Source organism: Phascolarctos cinereus, unplaced genomic scaffold (genome assembly GCF_003287225.1).
Source record: "Phascolarctos cinereus isolate Bilbo 61053 unplaced genomic scaffold, phaCin_HiC Scaffold_4;HRSCAF=312, whole genome shotgun sequence".
Classification (NCBI taxonomy): Eukaryota; Metazoa; Chordata; class Mammalia; order Diprotodontia; family Phascolarctidae; genus Phascolarctos; species Phascolarctos cinereus.
The window spans coordinates 697,212,424-697,233,179 of NW_027555847.1; the positions used below are offsets into that span (position 1 = coordinate 697,212,424).

At 48.6% G+C, this 20,756-nt stretch overlaps 1 protein-coding gene across 2 annotated transcripts in view; it reads right to left on the reverse strand.

The window, feature by feature from the left end:
* BCL7A (BAF chromatin remodeling complex subunit BCL7A) overlaps nt 1-20,756 on the reverse strand; it is a 48,189-nt gene that overhangs the window by 17,501 nt on the left and 9,932 nt on the right. Inside the window, exons 2-3 of one of the 2 annotated variants that reach the window (XM_020970192.2) lie at nt 14,982-15,054; nt 2,472-2,568 (exon numbers count right to left, since the gene is read on the reverse strand). In XM_020970192.2, the coding sequence (XP_020825851.1) occupies nt 2,472-2,568; nt 14,982-15,054 (170 nt within the window). Of the gene's footprint in view, nt 1-2,471; nt 2,569-14,972; nt 15,055-20,756 lie in introns of both variants that reach the window. The other variant, XM_020970191.2, reaches the window with a different exon arrangement.

The following is a 20,756-nucleotide window of genomic DNA, read 5'->3' on the forward strand; positions in this document are numbered from 1 at the left end:
CCCAGGACTCTTTCCTTCGTTTGTTTTGACCTTTGCAAGGGAGGTCCCTGTCTCATCTGGGGAGGTGGAGGTGCAGAGGGGCAGCTTCAGAAAAGGAATAGGTGGGGCAACTAGGTGGCGCAGTGGAGAGAGCACCGGCCCTGGAATCAGGAGGACCTGAGTTCAAATGCAGCCTTAGACGCGTAACACTCACTGGTTGTGTGACTCTGGGCAAGTCACTTAACCCCAATTCCTTCGCTGAAAAGAAAAGAAAAGAAAAGAAAAGAAAAGAAAAGAAAAGAAAAGAAAAGAAAAGAAAAAAGAAAAGAAAAGAAAAGAAGAAAAGAAAAGAAAAGAAAAGGAAAGAAAGGAGAAGAGAAGAGAAGAGAAGAGAAGAGAAGAGAAGAGAAGAGAAGAAAAGGAAAGGAAAGAGAAAAAAAGAAAAAAGAAAAGAAAAGGGCCACTGTGCTGGGGACTACCTCTGTTCCCTGCTCTTTGTCATTCTAGAATATGAAATCTTTCTGGTCACTGAAACTCACAGCATCTTAGATTTAAAATCTGGGAAGGACCTTAGAAGTCATCTAGCCCAATCTTGTTATTGTGAAGATGAGGAGGAAACCAAAGCCCAGGGAAGACCAAGTAAAGTGACTTGACTGAAATCTCCCAGGCAGAGCTGGGATTCAGACCCAGGTCCTCTGTCTCCTTATAGTACAACACCTCCCTCCCACCAGAATAACAATAGCTACCATTTACATAGTGAATTTGAGGCTTGCAGGGCACTTTACAAAGATCTCATTTCTTCCTCACAACAACCCTAGGAGGTAGGGGCTATTATTACCTCCATTTTACAGATGATGAAACTGAGGCAGATGGAGGTGACATGACTCACCCAAGGTCATTCGGCCTGAATTTGTACCCAGGTCTTCCTGGCTCAAAGTCCATCCCTTTATGCACTTTGGTACCTAGATGCCTCTAAAAAGGCAAGACTCATAACAAGGCGTGTGTGGGGCAGGGATGATTTTTCCCATTGAAGACCATCCCGTACTGCAACAGAACCTGGCTTCTGAAAAGCCGCCTATAAACACAGCTCTTTGAAATGGAATCCCGCTTTAGGAGCACAGCTGGGAGCTCACTAGGGAAAAGAAGCCAGCTGCTGGCACTTCTGTAAAGTGAGTAAGCCTGCCTCCCCACCCCCAATTTACTTGTAAATCTGACGTGCCTTGGTTGAGAAGGCTCAAGGTGGGGCCCATAACCTGGGCTACTCAGCCTGTCTGATCAAGTAGGCAGGAAGTTCCAAGTTCAGACTTCAAAGAAACCTAGCATCAAAGGGTTAAGAGCCAGAAAGGGCCCTAAGGACCAGCTAGTCCAACCAGGGGCTGGCTCTGGGTTCAAATCTCCCCTCTGTTTTGAGTTGGGCCAGTCACTTCATGAGATCATACATCTGAGCTAGAAGGAGCCACAGAAGTAGGTCACAGAGTCCCCCCCCCCCTTCACTTTACAGGTGAGTAAACAGGCCCAGAGGGAAGTGACACGGCTGCCAGATGTCAGAGAGGCTTCCCTGACAGGAAGATCGTCCTCTTCCTAAGTGACTTGCCCGAGTCTGCCATTTACAGGCAGCAGGTGGCAGAGGTGAGACTGGAACCCACGTCCTCCGACGGCCATGAGAAGCATCCTGGCACCCTGCTCTCTTATCCAGAGGAGGCCCTTTCTGGCTCTCCATACAATGGAGGAGAGGATTAAACACAGATTTTGCCAAGCAGAGCTCATACAAGGGCTCCTCCCCCCAGTACAGCAGGGCTCCCCCTGAGTCTCTCTTGCAAGGGGTGAGGGGTAGAGCGGAGAAATTTACTAGCTGGGCCACCCTGGAGAAACCACTTAAACTCTCTGGGCCTCAGTTTACTCATCTGTAAAATGAAGGTACTGGGCCTCAATGACCTGTACAGCCCTTTCCAGCTCTAAACAAGGCAGCCCAGTAGGTCGAGGCCTAGACCTTTGGTAAGAAAGACACGAGTTCAAATCCAGCCTCAGACACTTACTAGCTATGTGGGCAGACCACTTCACCACCGTCTGCCTCAGTTTCCTCAACAGGAATGTGAGGATGATAATTAACACCCATCACCCAGGTTTGTCATGGGGACAAACATATTTATAAAGTGCTTTGCAAAATTTAAGGCACTCTATGATAAATGGTTATAATTATTATATATTATTATAACTATTATAAGGAAGACAACTAAGTCTATGAGCCTTTGAAGTGAATTGCCCAGGAAGGTCTATAGCCCCACCCCTGTGCCTCTGGCAGTGTCCAGGTGAGTCTGACTATGTCCTCAGCTCAGGAACCTTCTGCCGCCACCTCCTTTCCTCCCCGTCCACCCCAGGCCCTACCCGGCCTCCCACCCCCTTCTGTATGGAATGTGAAAAAGCCTGTTGGTAACGTGCCACCCTGAGGAGCCTGGCCCCGTCCCACGGGCCCAGCAGGGTGGGCGGCTCACCGTGCATGTCCATCATCCCCGGGGATGAGCTGTTCTCTGGGGTGGTCACCTCGGACCCACACTTCTCATCTTTACCCTTCTTCTTGCTTTTATTTTTCTGAAGGAAAAACAAAGAGAGGCCGAATCACCAAACTCTGTGAAAACTGTGCGAGGGATACCCCGGGGGCGGGGGAAGACAGGGATACAGGATTTATTTTGTCTGTTCATCTCCTTTCCAGAATTTCTCTGGAGGGGTTTCAGTGTTCTCCACTGGACTGTGTTTCACTGGAGACTTTCCTCCGAGTCCCTCCCCTTCCTCCCCACCTCCCACTTCAAAGTTAAAAATCAATCCCCTCCTTTCCCCTCCAAGGAGAGAGAGACTGTGTGTGTACAGAGGGGTCTGGCAATGAACCGGCTGCTGCCTCTGCAGGGGACCTTTCACTGAGAGAAAGCCACTCGCTCCACGTCTGTCTAGTGCAAGTTCAGACTTGGGCCGAGTGGTGAGGGACAGGAATGCAGATTCTCCACATTCTCAACCTGCTGGAGGGGAACGAGGAACGCACCGGGGTAAGTGTGCAGGGGAGGGGGCGGGCCTGGAGAGGAGGAGGGGAGCACTCTCTCCATGACTGGAGGAAAGGAGTGAGCAGGAGAACTGTTATGATAGCCAGAAGCCCACAATTCTTCAGAAACCAGCAGACCGCAAGGCTCTGGACCATGAACACAAACCACATGATGTCCTCGAAAAGGGAACAAATCCACTGTACTAGCACGGAAGTGGGGAAAACAGCCCCCCACCCCCTTCCAAACACAACACCGACCCACTGAGGAACGGCGTTCTTGAGAGGTGTGGTCATCCAGGATACTCAGCCCCATCACTCCATGCAATGAAACAGCAGAGACCAGACCCATGACTTCACCCTTCAGCAAGAAAGATCAGCCCCTGCCCGTGTTTAGTACAGTGCCTGATATACAGTCATCGCTTAATCCATCCATCCATCCATCCACCCACCCATCCATCCATCCATCCATCCATCCATCCATCCATCCATCCATCCATCCATCCTTCTTCCCTTTCTATCCTGATTCCTTCTTTTTTCCTGCCTTCTTTCCTCTCTTCCTAGGAGGTTAGGTAGTACAGTGGATAGATGGACCTGAAGTCAAGAGTCCTGAGTTCAAATCCTACCTGACACTTAATAGCTGCGTGACCTTGGATAAGTCACTTAACTCCTGCCCGCCTCAGTTTCCTCTTCAGTAAAGAGGACATAATAATAGCACTTACCTGTCAGAGCTGCTGTGAGGATAAAATAACATGTGCGTCTAGGCAATGGGGTTAAGTGACTTGCCCAGGGTCACACAGCTAGTAAGTGTTATGTGTCTGAGGCCGCATTTGAACTCAGGTCCTCCTGAATCCAGGGCGGGAGCTCTATCCACTACACCCCCTAGCTGCCACTAAAATAACATTTGTAAAGTACTTTGCAAATCTTAAAGCACTATAGAAATGCTAGGCATTATTATTATTACCTAATAGTTTAGGGAGTCGCCTGGGACATTGAGAGTCCTAAATGACTTGTCCAAGGTCATACAACTAATATGTCAGAGGTGAGACTCGAGCCCAGATCTTCTAGGCTCTGAGGCCAGCTCCCTGCATTGACATCTGGATCCCCTCTGATGGCGTCTCCCTGGCCACCCTTTCCAATGGCGGCTGCCCCTTCACTCGTTTCCCCCTGGCTCCCGGGTCAAGACGGGGAGCTGAAAGACCGCTACAACCAGGGTTCTCCCGCTACCCCCCCACTCAGTAACCTCTCCTCCTTGGGGGTTCCCACGTTGCCTATCTCCCACCCAATCAAAACCCCGTTGGCGGTAGTCTGTGGACCCCGGTAGCTCCCCTTCCTTCCTCAATGGATTTGTTACTCAGCTCACAATCTTTCTCCCCCCCCAACTCTTGCCCCTATACAAGTGGACTTCAAAATACAAAGTGACTCTCCCTCGAGCCCACCAGCCACCCAGTTTCTCAATGTGTTCACTTCCCATCACTTTCTCCTCAACACACACAAAGATGGTCACACTCTAGATCACCCTGTTCAGGAATTCTGAAATCCTCTTCTCTGACCATGGTCTCTAGGCTTTCCACCTCTCCCTCTGCCCTCCCTTGCACAACCTTGCTCTTCATCGGCACCACTGGCCCTTCAGTTCTCTTCCAGGCCACGTCTCCTGCACTAACTACTCCTTCCCCTTCTCCCCATTTTGTCCCGATGGTGAATCGATTCAGTTCTACACTGGCCTCTCTAGGATCCCTAACCCCCTTATCATATCAATTGCCCTGACTGCAATCTGGTCATTATCTATTACCATTCCACCTCTGCCTTGGCCTTCCAATACCAGACCCTGCCCTTTTGATCCACACTGTGACCTCCAATCCCCTAGACTCCTCAGTTCTCTGACAGATCTTCACCCCTGCAATAATCACACCCTCCTCCTTCCTCCCATCTTCACCCTTGCCAAATGAGCTCAACTCTACCCTGGCCTCTTAAGTCTCCAGCCCCTTTATCTTATTGCCATCGCATCCAGCCAAAACAGCCTTGGATCACTGCCACCTTAAAAAAGTGCTGCTGAATAAAGGTGGAGACAATCTCGCAGCCATTCTGCCTGGGTCTACTACAAAATTTGTTACATAACTTCAACTGGGCTCTCACTGCTGCAAGGCAATCCTACTCTACCTCCGTTATCAACTCATGCTACTCTTCTAAATCTTGTCATATCTCTTCAAACCTCCCATGGCTTTCCACCCTCTCAGTGCAGAACCCTGCCTCATCTTTTACAGAAAAAATGGAGGCCATTTGTCAAGAGCTCCCTCTTCCCCACTGTTCTTCACCTCCTTTGGCCTCTCTCCTCTCTCTCTCTCTTTTTTGGCTAGGCAACAGGGGTAAGTGACTTGCCCAAGGTCACACAGCTGGTAAGTGTCAAGCATCTAAGGCCAGATTTGAACTCAAGGCCTCCAGGGCCAGTGCTCTATCCACTGCACCACCTAGCTGCCCCCTCTCTTCTCTTTCACCCAGCCTCACACACAGAGGTTATCCTTCTTCTCACCAAGGCAAATCCCTCTACCTGTTCAAGCAATCCCATTCCATCCCATCTCCTACATCATCCTGCCCCTTTAATCATCTCCACTAATCTCTCCCTCTCTACTGGCTCCTTCCCTAACTTCCCCATGTCCCCTCCATCTTCTTTACCACTCCATCACTCTCCCCTTTGTGGTCAAATTCCACTTTCTCTCCTCCACTCTCATCTTAGCCCCTCACAATCCCACTTCCGACCTAATCATTCTACTGAAACCGCTCTCCCCAGAGTTATGAATGATCTGATTTGCCAAATCCAATTGCCTTTTCTGAACTCTCATCCTCCTTGACCTCTCTGAAGCCTCTGACACTCCTGTGCTCTCTCCTCTCAGATTCTCTCTAGATTTTGGGGACACCCTTCTCTCCTGGTTCTCCTCCTACCTCTCTGACCGCTCCTTCTCCATCTCCTTTGTCAGATCCTCTTTCAGATCATGCCCTTTAACCATGCCTGTCCCTCAGGGTTTGGTCCTGGGCCCTCTTCTCCCACCTGGTGATCTCATCAGCGCCCATGGATTTAATTACCCTCCCCGTCTACGCCAATATCCTCAAATCTGCCTATCCTGCCCCAATTTCTGATGACCTCCAATCTGGGACCCCCAACTGGCCCCCTCTTCTCTTTCCAACCTTCTGGCTCCTTACTCCCCTCCAGGTACCCTGATCCAGTGACCCAGGCCCCCTGGCTGTTACAAGGGAACAAACCACTCCCTCTCTGGGCTCTGGCCACTCCCCGTGCCTGGAAAGCTCTCCCTCTTCAGCTCACCTCCTGGCTCCTTTCAAGGCCCAACTACAATTCCATCTTATACAAGAAGAATTTCCCAAACCCTCTAAACCTTCTCCTAATCAATTCTTGTTTATCCTGTAGTTTGTACATATTTGTCAGCCAGCTGGCTTCTCCATTCAACAATGAGCTCCCTGAGGGCAGGGGCCGTCTTTTGTCTTTTTCTGTTCCCCCAGCGCTCAGCACAGTGTCTGGCACATAGGAGGCGGTTAATAAAAAATATTAACAACTGGCTGATAATACAACATCAGCTTCCGAACTGTTTCTGTGTTGAAGAAATCCAAGCCATACACACACACACACACACACACACACACACACACACACACACACACACGGTCCAATCTCTTTCCTTCTCTGTTCAGCTGGGCTCGAGGCTCTTCACGGGGCTCAATGCTCTTCGTGAGCCTCTTACTCAGTTACAGGCTGCAGTTATTTACATGTACGTGTACAATGGCCCGCCAAGCACTAAATAATAACCCCCAGCATTTACCCAGTACTTCTAGGTTTGCAGAACACAGGTCACATGCCATCTCATCTGAGCCTCCTTCTCTGGGACTGTAAAAAGGTAATTTGGGGCAGGGTAGGGAGAGCTCCGGGACCTGAGGAGATCGGAAAGGCTTCTTAGAGAAGGAGGATTTTAGTTGGGACTGAAAGGAAGCTGAGGAGGTCCGCAGTCAGAATGTAGGAGGGAGGACATTCCGGCGATGGGCAGACAGAACGCCTGGAGCCTGGAGATGGTGGGTCTTATTCAAGAATCAGCCCGTGTTAGTCCCCTTTTACAGTTGAGGAAACTGAGGCAGAGAGCTGTTAAGTGACTTACCCAGGGTCACCCAGCCAGGCTCTCCAGGCCCCACCCAGACAGAGAAAACTTCTCTAGTAAGCAGAAACCACATTCCAGAGTGGCTCATCCCAGGATCCAGGACTGTCTCTAGCCAAACTCCACGAAAGATGCGAATGGGACTGACATAATACTAACAGCTGATATTTACAAAGCACAGTATTTGGTATTTAAATCTTTCTTTCCTCTGATATTCACAACAGCCTTATGCAGAGGTATTAGTTCCATGGATCTAGGTCAGACTAGAAAAGAACCTGAGGGGCAGCTAGGTGGTGCAGCGGACAGAGCTCCGGCCTTGGAGTGAGGAGTTCAAATCCGGCCTCAGACACTTGACACTTCCTAGCTGTATGACCCCGGGCAAGTCACTTAACTCTGATTGCCTCACCAAAAAAAACAAAACAAAAACCTGAAAGTTGTCTGATTAAAGCCCCTTTGGCTTTGCAGAAGAGGCAACAGAAGCCTGAGGAATGCTCTTTTCCATTCGACCAATATATCCCACAGGATTATCATCCCCATTTTATAGATGAGGAAAGTGAGGCCCAGAGGAGGAGGTTAAGTTGCTGCTCAGAGTTACACAGGAATTCAGGGTATGAGGCAAGATCTGAACTCGGGTCTTCCTGACACCACGTCCAGCGCTCCATCTACTAACTACACAGCCTCTGCCTTCACTGGCTTCCTGGTTGTTTGGTGAACTTAGCACTGCCTAGGCCACCTCCATGACGGGCCTGCGGGTGGGCTGATTCATGAATAAGACCCATCATCTGCAGGCTCCAGGCGTTCTGTCTGCCCATCGCCGGGATGTCCTCCCTCCTCCATTCTGACTGCGGACCTCGCCGGCTTCCTTTCAGCCCCAACTAAAATCCCCCTTCTCCAAGAAGCCTTTCCGATCTCCTCAGGTCCCGGAGCTCTCCCTGCCCCAAACAACCTTCTATTGACTCCTCTGGGTGTCCGTTCCTTCCCCAAGCAGACCATGAGCCCCTCCAGGGCAGGGGCCGTTCCAGCTCTTTGTATCCCCAGCACCTTGGAGAGTGCCTTGCACACAGTAGGCACTTAACAAATGCTCACTGACTGACTGAGCTTTGCTATGCTGCAAAACACCAAAATCAACAAAAGACCCGACTGCATAAAAGAGTGAGCCGCTGCTGACCAAGGAGCGGCTGGCCAAATGGAAGCGGACGGCTGAAAGGGGACACAACCCGAACCGTGCTTTGACTGACACCAGGAATTTGAAGGAACAGAAGACTGAGCGTCCCAGCCCACAGGGGACCTCAGAGGCCCTTGAACCCAAGCCCTCATTTTACAGACGGGGAAACTGAGGCCCAGGGAGGTGAAGGAGTGGGTACGATGACTCCAAAAACATTCAGTGATGCTGAACTCAGATTAGTGGCGGTGATCCCAGCGCAGAGCAAACTGACACCACCTGAGAGGTAGCTGGGTGGTGCAATGGTTAGAGCTCAGGACCTGGAGTCGGGGAGACCTGGGTTCAAATCCAGCCTCAGACACTTACGACCTGCGCGACCCTGGAGCAAATCACTTCACCTGTCTGCCTCAGTTTCCTCATCTGTGAAATGGGGATAATAAACAGCTTCTACATCCCAGGGCTGTGGTAAAGATCAAGTGAGAAAGCGCTCAGCACAGTGCCCAGCACACAGAAGGTGCTTAATAAATGCTTACTGACACCATCCTCTCAGTTACCTAGGCCTGAAAGCACAGTATCACCAGGACTCCTCATTCTCACTTAATTCATTTCCAAATTTTCCTGTTTCTACCTTTACAATATTTATTCTATATATCTCTGTTCTCTTTACTCCTGCAGCCATAATGACGATAATAATCATAATCATAATAATATTAGCACTGTGCTAATACAAATATCTCATCTGATCCTCACAACAACCCTGGTTCTACGATTATCCTCATTTTAGAGGTGGGGAAACTGAGGCAAGTGAAGTGACTTGCCCAAGTTGGTGCCTATGGCCACATCTGAACTCAAGTCTTCCTCACTCCAGGTCCAGAAGGCTATCCACCACACCACCCCTTGGCCATGAGCCCTCATTCAGGGCCTCATTCTCTCTTGTTGAGACTACCCCAATATTCTTCTAACACCTCTCCATCTTTCACTCCACTGCTGAGGTAATTTTCCTGAAATGTAGGTCTGGACCTCCCTCACGAACTCCAGGGGTTCCCTGGACATAAATACACACACACACACACACACACACACACACACACACACACACAATTATTCACATTATTTTATATTAATCATATTATTCTATTAAATAATATATTATTTAAATTTATATGGCATTTATATTAATATATTGCATTTATATTTAATTTTTTATTTAATTACTTGTATTGTATTTATATTAGTTATATATTATAATACATAAATAATGTATAATATATATAAATAAATATAAAATCCTGTTTGGCGCTGAAAGGTCTTCACGATGGGGTCTGTTCCTAGCTCTCCAGTCTTCTCCCAGCAGCAGCACCTTGCACGCAACATCTCATCTCTCACCTCTCTGGGTCTTTGAAGGAGTCACTCTCCCACTGGCCTGGAGAGCTCAGTTCCCTCCCCTCTCCACCTCTAGCTTCCATCAGATTTTAATTTTATCTTTTTTTAAATTTATCTTATTTTAAATTCAGGGAACAAAACAAGCATTTCCATAACACAGGACGATAAAAAAAGATGATTGCACATGAAACTGCAAATCTACCATGTACAACTCGCTATTCCCTCCAAATATACAACAAAGTTATCATGTACATTTCTTTTTCCCCCCTTTTTTCCTTCCTCCCCCCCAACCTCACCCTAGAGATGGCTACCATTAGACACAAATACGTAGATAAGTATATATGACACACACACATGTGCACAGGCACATACATATGTGTGAGAGAAATTATTCTACACATACTGTTAGTCAGTTCTTTCTCTGGACATACATATTTGTTCATAGGCCTTCTGCCCTACTACACTGTGAGAGGGTAGGGACAATCTTTTCTTGTCTTTGCATAAATCCTCAGGGATTAGCAACAGCGTTAGGCCCCTCATAAGGCTTTAAACAATGCCCACTGCCTGCGTGTAAGGACAAGCAGTGGCTGGAGCCCAGTGGAGTGAGGAGAGGCACCCTCCCAGAAAGAATGGACCCTAGCGGTGTGGGAAGGGAAAGGGATGCCTGGGCAGCCGGGGGATCTAGGGGGACTTGGGGTCAGAAAGACCCGAGTTTGGAGCCTGCTCTGACACCTTGACGTTCAGTCATTTTTCAGTTGTATCCAACTCTTCCTGACCCCATATGGGGTTTTCTTGGCAGAGATCCTGGAGTGGTTTGCCATTTCCTTCTCCAGCTCATTTTACAGATGAGGAAACTGAGGCAAACTGAGTGAAGTGACGTGCCCAGGGTCACACAACTAATAAGTGTCTGAGGCCGGATTTGAACTCAGGAAGATGAATCTTCTTGATTTCCTTTGCCACCTAGCCACCCCTCAAAAAACTGGTTTGCCATTTCTTTCTCCAGTGATTAAGGCAAACAGAAGTTAAGTGACTTGCCCAGGGTCACACGGCTAGTAAATGTCTGAATTTGAACTCAGGCCTAGAGCTCTATCCACCACACTACCGAGCTATCTCAGACGCTCATAGGATCACTTACACAAGTGACTTTAGGCAAGTCATTTAACTTCTCCAGCCTCTGTTTACTCCTCTATAAAATGGGGATAAAAGCAGAGCACCTAGCTCCCAGGTCTGTATGAGAATCAAATGACATAACACATTGCCATCTCACTTTGCAAACCTTAAAGCGCTCTACAAACACTAGTGATTACTGTTACCGTTATTGTCACTACTGTTTTGCACAAGGGCTTGTCAGTAAGAGGGGGAAACCACCAGGTAAGGGCAGCGAGGGCCCGCTCAGGGAGACGTAACAGGAGGTGAATACAGTTAGACTGGAAGGGAGGAGTCCAAGACAGGAGCCTGGAAGGCCATGATCACAAGCTGGGCTTTCACCCAGGGACCAGCCGGAAGCCGCTGGAGCAGGGATGGGCAGGCAGCCTCCGGCCCGTGGAGCCATTCTGGCCCAGCCATGTAGTTTTAGGGGCAGGAGCGCTGGCCTGCACTCACAGGGGCCCAGCAGGACAGCGTGGGAACAGGGACACTGCTTCAAAGTTAGAAGACCGGGCAGGGTTCCAGTCCAGGCTATATCCACTGACTGTGACTCTGGTCCTCATTTATTAAGTGCTTACTGCATTCCAAGCGCTAGGGATGAACATTCCCAATCCTTAAGGAAGCGTGCACTTTAACAGGGAAAACAACATGTAAGTGATACGTCCATACAGGTTTTTATACAGAAGAGGCGGCAGGCATGAGCCAGGACACCAAGAAAGGCCTCCTGCAGAAGGCAGCATCTGGGGCCACGCCTAGAAGGAAGTGATGCTTATAACAGCTCTGAGCCTCTCAGTTTCCTCATCTGTCAAATGGGGATAACACCACCTGGAGCTGTGAGATCAAGGGTGTCTACGACTTTGTAAAAGGGACACATTATACAAATGCCAGCTGCTATTTATTAGCACAGGAAGGAGGGCACGGGCTGCTGCTTCTGCACCTGCCCCTTATTTACCTAGTGAGAATTTCTTCCTTCTCCACCCCAGGCATAAGGGAAGAGAACCATGTCCCCTTGGGAGCGGAGAATGAGTGGAGCATCTGGCCAGTAACATGCTCTCCCTGGAGAAAGGGGTGATGGGGGAGTGAGGTGAGAAGCCGGGGCAACGTCGAGAGGTGTCTGACTCTTCCATTACTGCCGGGAAGGCTGACCAGCTGGCCCTACTCCATCCTCTGGCCAACCTTCCAGGATGGAGAGGCTCTGCCCTCCCACCCCTTCAGGGGAGGGGAGCCACTCAATTCTGTGGTTGAGAGGGGGAACCAGGGTGGGGCTGTTATCTCTGTAAGGAACCTCCCCCCACAGTCTAGTGAAACACAAGGCCCCAGTGACAGGAACCCAAGTCAAAATCCAGCTGTGGCTGCCAAGCAGACACACGAGATTCTAAGTTCTAGAGGGCAGGGACCATCTCCCTTTTGTCTTCGTATGTCCAGGCACAGCACAGAACCAGCACACAGAAGGCCCTTGCAAAGCAAACAAAACAAAAACAAAAAACGCTTCCTTGATCACTGCAAAATGTGACCGACTCAAACGGAAACTCCTTGCCTTGGAATCCCCAGCACCCAGCCCAAAGCCTGGAACTTTGTAAGCACTTAAAAGAAAGGCTCCATGTATACACCAAAGCCTTCCAGTGGTCCTTTTTATGGTAACAAAGGCCCAGAAATAAAGCAGAGGCCCACACAAGGTGTGGTATGTGACTGTACAGTCATGGGATGTTAATGTGGCATGACCCTGGGTGAGTCACTTCACCTTGTCTGCCTCAGTTTCCTCATCTGTAAAATGAGCTAGAGAAGGAAATGGCAAACCACCCCAGTATCTCTGCCAAGAAAACCCGAAATGGGGTCATGAAGAGTTAGACACAACTGAAAACAACTGAACAATAACAAAAAAAAAATCTATGAAGTTTTGTTAAAAAAAATTACTTTTCTGTTTATTTCGTAAAAACTTGGATGTGTAAAGGTAGCTATGATTCCCTACAGCCTCCCCCAATAGAATATAAGCTCCTGGAGGGCAGAGACTTTCATTTTCGTCTCTGTAAGCCGGTCACCTAACAGAGCACCTGGAAATAGGGTGTTGTTCAGTCATGTCCAATTCTCCATGACCCCATTGGGGGTTTTCTTGGCAAAGATACTGGAGTGGTTTGTGATTTTCTTCCCCAGATGAGGAAACTGAAGCAAACAGGGTTAAATGACTTGCCCAGGGTCATACAGCTAGTAAACATCTGAGGCCAGATTTGAACTCAGGAAGTTGAGTCTTCCTGACTCAGACCTTGCGCTCTGTGCACTGTGCCACCCCCTAGCTGCCCTGGAATATGGTGAACCCTTCATATGTGTTTGGCTGATCCGTCAATGTATTTTCTTCTTCAAAGGTCCTACTTACACCAGCCTTTCCCTATCATTGTTGTGGGCACCCTGGTCACTGCCTGAAATCTCTCGATCCAGTTAGTGCCCGGCTCCCAGTTTTCCCTTCTCCCTCCTCCCCCTCTGAGGTCAACCTTAAGACTCCGCCGGTGCCCTTCGGAGCCAGGAAGTGGCCTGGTCCAGAGTCTGCACCTTTTTAATGTTGTGGAGCCCCTGGCAGTCTGGTGAAGCCAACCGACTCCTCAGGAAAAAATGTATATAATGTATAAGATTAAAAGCTAATAATAATAATGATGGAGGTAATACCTAGCATTTCTGCAGCTTTTTAAAGTTTACAAAGCATTGGACCTACCAGCTCATTGGATGCTCACAACTACCCTGGGAAATAATAACAATAATAATAATAATAATAACTACAACAACTATTACTACTAGCATTTATATAATGTTCACAATACTACTACTACCACCACCACTAACATTTAAATAGTGTTCACACTACTACTACTACTACTACTACTACTACTACTACTACTACTACTACTACTACTACTACTACTACTACTACTACTACTATACTACTACTACTAATATAGTGCTCACAATATACCAGACACTGTTAGGCACTTCACAGTTATTATCTTATTTAATTCTCACAACCTCTATGGAAGGAAGGTGCTATGACTGTCCTCATTTTACAGATAAGGAAACTGAGGTAGACAGAAGTCAAGTGACTTACCCAAGGTCACACCACTAAGTGTCTGAGGCTGCGTTTGAACTTAGGTCTTCCTGATTGAGCCCAGCATTCTTTAAAAATTTATCTGTTTTAATGTCTAAGATGGTAAATAGCAATAGTGAGAATCCCCATAAGCCAAAGATCTTTGGAGTTCTCAGTCCCTTTTAAGCAGCTAAGATGTTTGAAAAGCGGGCGCAGCGGAACCTTGCTGAGCGCAGGCCTTTCATCCTTGGGGAACAGCCAGAGGAAAGGCTAGAGACGGGAGAAGGGGCTGGAGGGGAACGGTGTGCTGAGTACGGCGGGAAGGTGGGCCGTATCTAAATGTCCAACCAAAGCCTTTCTATCTTGTCCTGGGGGCAACAGGGGCTTATACAATATGGTGCCACCCACCCTTAAGTCACATAACTCCCTTCACACATCCTACAACCCAGTCAACTGGGCTACCCATAAGGAGGCCCTGCGCCCACCCCGTTCCCTGTAGAACCTGGACTCCTGTCTATCTCCCCACACTGTTAACACTGCGACTTGTCCTTAAAGGCCCATCTCAAACGCAGTTTCCTTGCTGAAGTTTTCGTGGTCCCCATCCAATCCTGAACAGCCCTTGTGTTTTTATAACTTTCTTTAAAGCTATTTATATAATACTGTACGTTTTAATTACTGGTCCTCATCTTGGGAGGTGTCATGAATACACAGCCAAGGCCTCGGAGCAGGAAGATCTGAATTCAAATTCAGGCTCAGACACATACTAGGGCTCTGACTTCCTAGGCAAGTCACTTAGCCGATTTGCCTCAGTTTCCCCATCACAACAGCACCCGCCTCTGAGGGTTGGAGTCAGAATCAAATGAAATAAAGTGCTCAGCACAGCACGGGCACGTGGCAAGCACTACATAAACGCTGGCTGTTATTTTAATAATAGTAGTAACTTTCATGTCACCCCCAGTGCCGAGCACAGGCTCTCACACCAATTGGGCGCTGAAAAACACGTATTCACTGAGTCCAGTCTACAGGACAGCGGCCAGTCATACTCACGTCATCTACCTTCGGCTCTGTAACGGGGACCCATTTGTAGATCCGCAGGGAGGTGTCGCCTACGGTCACCCACTTCTTCTCCCTGTGGACGACCGACAAAGAGATCCTGGTTACTCGGGGTGCTCCAGCTGGGGCCGGTGACAAGCACAGCCTCCCTCTCCTGGGGGGTGCGTGTGTGCTGTGTGTGTGTCTGTACGTGTCCGTATGTGCACGTGTGTGTATCTCTGGGTGCGACTATGAGAAAGAACCCGTGTGGGTGCCCATGTGAACCTAACAAAGTATCACTGATGTGACAAGCAATGACTCTGAAGGGTTCCAAGGACCAAGGCAGGACAAAGACACACACCACTACAACCACATAAGCAGGAAGGAAAGAAACAAATCTGAGCGCTGAGCAATTAGGACAACAAAGCTTGGCCCAGGAAAGGACCTGAGAAAATTCACCTCCATCCCTCTAACGCGGAGGCGGGGGGCCACGGCTAGGGAACGCTGCAGACACCGCTCTCTGATGTAGGGCTAGTTTTACCAAACTCTTTCTTTTTAAATCTTTGCTACACGAGGGATGGCTCGCTTGGCAGGGAAGGGAAAAGGGACGTATCTAAAAATCACAGTGATGTAAAAACAAAGACATCAATAAAAATTAAAAAGAAAAAAAAAGGTTAAGCTTCTTGAAAGCAGGGACTTTTTTGTTTTTCTCTGTAAACATCTAACTGTTATCAGGCTGCTAGGTGGTTCAGTGGATAGAACACTGGGCACGGAGTCTGAAAGATCAGAGTTCAAATCCAGCCTGAGACACTTACTAGATGGGTTACCCTGGGTGAGTCCCTTAACTTCTGTTTGCCTCAGTTTCTTCAACTGTAAGATGGGAATAACAACATGACATATACCTCCTCCCCCTCCCTTGTTGTGAAGATCAATATTTATCAAGTTCTTTTTTTTTTTTGGCTAGGCAATTGGCGTTAAATGACTCGCCTATGTATCAAGTTCTTAACTCAGTGCCCGGCAATAAGCAATCTACAAACATTCATTAAGTGCCTACTGTATGTCAGGCACTGAGCTAAGAGCTGGGGAGACAAAAAGAGGCAAAAGACAGTCCCTGCCCTCAGGGAGCTTACCTTCTACTGAGAAGATACAGCAGGGACACAGATAAGACATATGCAGTAGGCAGAGAGTGACTTCAAGAAGAAAGAATTAACAGCTTGGGAAGGGGGGAAGGAAGGGAGAGGAAATGAGAAAAGACAGCATGTAAGAAGCAGCCCCTGAGATGAGGCTTAAAGAATATTAGGAAGGGCAGCTAGGTGGCACCGGCCCTGAATTTGGGAGGACCCGAGTTCAAATCCAACCTCAGACACACAACACTTACTAGCTGTGTGACCCTGGGCAAGTCACTTAAACCCACTGCCTAGTCAAAAAAATAAAATAAAATTTGGAAAAAAAAAAAGAATGTTAGAGATTAAGAGAGAGGGGAAAACACTCCTGGCATGAGGAACAGCCTTATGCAAAGGCCTGGAGACAGGAGCTGAAAAAAATGCCTAAGAGGAACAAAGAGGAGGCTAGTTTGGCTGGCATATGAAATCAGACTGGCATGATGGGTTAGGACTGGCCTGTGAAAGGGTTAAGAGGGGGGTGGAGAGACGAGCTTGTGTCTTATCTTAAAGGCACAGGAAACAACAGTCAGATCTGAGCTCCAGAAATACTGCAGCTCCCAGGGCAGGGACTAAAGGCTGGGATGAAAATCAAGGGCTATTTTATTGTAATACTGTCAAATGTTTCAGTGCTCTGATCACTTTGGCGGATTTTTCCCCCTCTTCTTCTTTCCCTTAAAAGGATTCTTTGTTATATGATGGGCATCTGGCACATGCATGTGCAGCCCCCATCAGCTTGCTTCGATAGTGTCTCCTCCCCCCATAGAGTTGTAAGGGACAGATGGCTCGCTGAGAAGTGTAGGTGATGAAAAAAAATTAATAGAACTCTATTACAATTAATTGGAGGCTCCGTAATTTAATCCTAAAGAATCGGTGGGTCAAAGTACAAATCAGCAAACAATAGAAAACTGCATCAGATAAAATGACAATATAACAAAACTTTGAGGATGGAGCCGACGGGGGAGGGATACAGGGGGACATGTGGGATAGGGAGAAAATGAAAATTAGGGTGGCAAGCAGGCGCCATAGTGTGTAGAGCCCCGGGCCTGGAGCGTGGAAGACTCATCTTCCTGAGTTCAAATCTGGCACCAGAGACCTCAGTTTCCTCATCTATAAAATGAGCTGGAGAGGGAAATGGCAAATGACTCCAGTCTCTTTGCCAAAAAGATCCCAAATTGGGTTACAAAGAGTTAGATATGACTGAAACAACTGAACAAAAAAATGAAAATTAAGAATAAAATTTTATTTTTTTAAAGGTATTATGATAGTTGAGAGGATGAAGGCCAACTTGGAGGGGTAAGAATCATTGGTTTAAAGCTGGAAGGGGCTGGGGGCAGAGAGAGGTTAAAGGAATTTGCCCCCAATCATCTAAGTAGTTAATAACAGAGCCTCTGGGGCAGTGGCGGGAGTGTGCTGAACTTGGGGGACGCAGGAGGACTGAAAGTCAAATCCAGCCTCAGACACTGCCGGCTGTGTGAGCCTGAGCAAGTCTAACAGCTCTCTGCCTCAGTTTTCCTCATCTGCAAAATGGGAATGGCACCCACCTTCTAGGGTAGTTGTGAGGATAAAATGAGTTTTGTAAAGCACTCTGTAAGCCTTCACACACTATATAAATGTCGGCTACCATTATTACCCCAACCTGAGTAGTCTGCCCACTGCACCATGACCCATGACTGTGGGGAAAAGGCCATCCCCCTGGCAGCAGAGAGCCAGGGTCCTTTATTTGGGCCAGCAGAAGGCAGAAGGCCCTGGGCACCATGCCCATGGCGGCACTTGGGCAGAAACGGCCCTTAAGCAGACCTGGCTCGACCCACTTTCATTTGTCATTTGGGTAAGAACCTTGCCAAAGGCGATTCACCCACAGCACATCTCTAACAGCTGAGGGTTCCTGCTTGGGCTCTTCTGGGTAGGAAGGACCTGGGAGCCACTGTGGAGACAGTAAACCCCACCAGGAGGCACCAGGGAAGAGAAAGAGGGAAGGGGAGGAGAGATAAAGAGAGAGAGAGAAAAGGAAAGAGGACAGAGTGGGAGGGAAGGGAAAGAGAAAGACAGAGAAGGAGGGAAGGGGGGAGAGAGAAAGAGAGAGAGAGAGAGAGAGAGAGAGAGAGAGAGAGAGAGAGAAAGGGAAAGAGAAGGACAGAGAGGAAGGGAAGGGAAAAAGAGAGAAAGGGAGAGAGAGATAGAAGAGAAAGAGAAGAGAAGGAAAGAAGAAATGGGAAAGAAGAGAGAGAGGTAAGGAAAAAGACGGGGGGGCAGAAGGAGTGAGGAAGGGAAAAAGAACAGAGAGAGAGAGAGAGAGAGAGAGAGAGAGAGAGAGAGAGAGAGAGAGAGAGAGAAAGAGAGAGAGAGAGAGGGAAAGAGAAGGACAGAGAGGGAGAGAAGGCAGGAGAGATAAACAGAGAGAAAGGGAAAGAGAAGGACAGAGAGGGAGGGAAGGGGGGAGAGAGAAAGAGAGAGAAAGAAAGGGAGAGACAGAAAGAAGAAGAGAAAGAGAGAGCAAGGACAGAAGAAATGGGAAAGGGAAGGAGAGAGAGGTAAGGAAAAACACAGGGGGGGGCAGAAGGAGGGAGGAAGGGAAAGAGAACAGGCAAGAGAGGGGGAGGGAGGGAGAGAGAAAGAAGAGAGAAGAGAAAGGGGAAGGAAGGAATGGGAAAGGGAAGGAGAAAGGGAAGGAAACAGACAGTAAGAGAGACAGAGAGGGAGTTCAGAGCCATGCCTGGCTGCGCCCGAGGGCCGGCCTGGTATTGACGCTGATGCGGTCTGAAAGGCACCTCATCGCAGGCCTCTTGGCTCAAGGGCAGGGGCCGCAGATGGGTAAGAGGAGCCAGACTAGAAAGTAACATGCTAATGGGCTCCACTCCCCCCGGCAAGTCTTCATTATGTATTATTCATGCCCATTTCCCGGGTCACATGTGCACGGATAACACACAGCTCCAAGACCTAGCAGAAGGTCGGCTAGCTCCTCGAGGAAGGAGAGTGGAGAGGCAGGGCTGTGCCGATGATGGGAACACAGATCTCCCCTCTGTGGGAGGCCACCTCAATCTATTGCTGGCAGAGGCTGGTATTAGAAAGCATGCTGTCTTGGTCATCAGGGGGCTCGGGTCAAAATTCTGGCTTGGTGGCCTCGGACAAGTCACTTGAGCTCTGTGAAGCCTCAGTTTCCTCACCTGTAAAATAAAGGGGTTGGGACAGATGGCCTCTGGGGTCCCTTCCGGCTTGATAGCCATGATTCTATGATCCTATAAAATGGGGATAACAGGTCCTCCCCGGAAGGGTTGTGAGGATGGTATCTGCGAAGCACTTGGCCCAGTGCCTGGCACACAGTAGGCATTTAATCAATGCTTATTCCTTTCCCTTCTAAAAAGACAGGCCACTTGAACCCAAACACTTAATCCTGCAGGGCCCAATACCTTCCATAGGCCCTAAAAGTGCTCTATTAATTTGGGGGGGGGGCGGCGGGCGGCTAGACAATGGGGTTAAGTGACTTGCCCTGGGTCACCCAGCTAGTACATGTCAAGTGTCTGAGGCCACATTTGAACTCAGGTCCTCCTGACTCCAGGGCCAGTGCACCGCCTCACTGCCCCTGCTCCCTTAACACTTGCAGATGAGGACCAGAGCTGGATCAAGGAGATTACAGAGCTTTAATCAATCAATGAATCAATCAATCACCATCAAAAGCGTCTACTGCCCAGCTGACAGGCTCAGGGATGATCCAGGACATACAGAGAAAGGCAGAGGCAGTCCCTGCCCTCAAGGAGCTGACATTCTAACGAGGGAGACAACAAGGTGACCTGTTCATTATATACGAGATACGCCAACAGGCAACTAGGCAACAGTGGACAGAGTGCCAAGCCTGGAGTCTGGAGGACCTGAGTTCAAATCCAGCCTCAGACACTTACTAGCTGGGTGACCCTGGGCAAGTCACTTCACCCTGCTGGCCTCAGTTTCCTCATCTGTAAAATGGCCTGGAGAAGGCAATGGCAAACCACTCCAGTATCTCTGCCAAGAAAACCTCAAATACGGCTATGGAGAGTCAGATACAACTGAACAAGGACGCAAGAGTAGAGGACATTAGCCCTAGGGGTGATGAGAAAGTCCTCCAGTGGAGGGGAAGAGCTGAGCTAAGGCTCAGAGGAAGTTGGGAGGCTTTCCGTGCATCTGTTGTAACTGTTACTGTTATGCCCATTTTAGAGATGAGGAAACCAAGGCTAACAGAGTATGCAACCTGAGGTGTACCCACAGCTAATGACAGCTACAGAGTATCTGAAATGAGGATCCGAACAAAGGTCCTTCCAGACCCCAGGTGTAGCAAAGATGAAGATGAAGGGCTAACTCATTGCAAAGAGATGGAGGAAGACTGATTAACCCAACCCAAAGAAGACCCCCTCCCCGACTTTGTACAAATTTCAAACCAATTCAACGAGCATTTATTAAGTGCCTACTATATGCCAGGCACCATGCTGAGCAATTTACAAATATCATCTCACTGGAGTCTCACAACGACCCCCATGGGCAGGTGCTATTCTCATCCCCATTTCACAGCTGAGGAAACTGAGGTAAGCAAAGGTTAGGTGACTTGCTCAGGGTCACACAGCTAGTAAGCGGATTTGAAGTCAGATCTTTCTGACTCCAGGCCTAG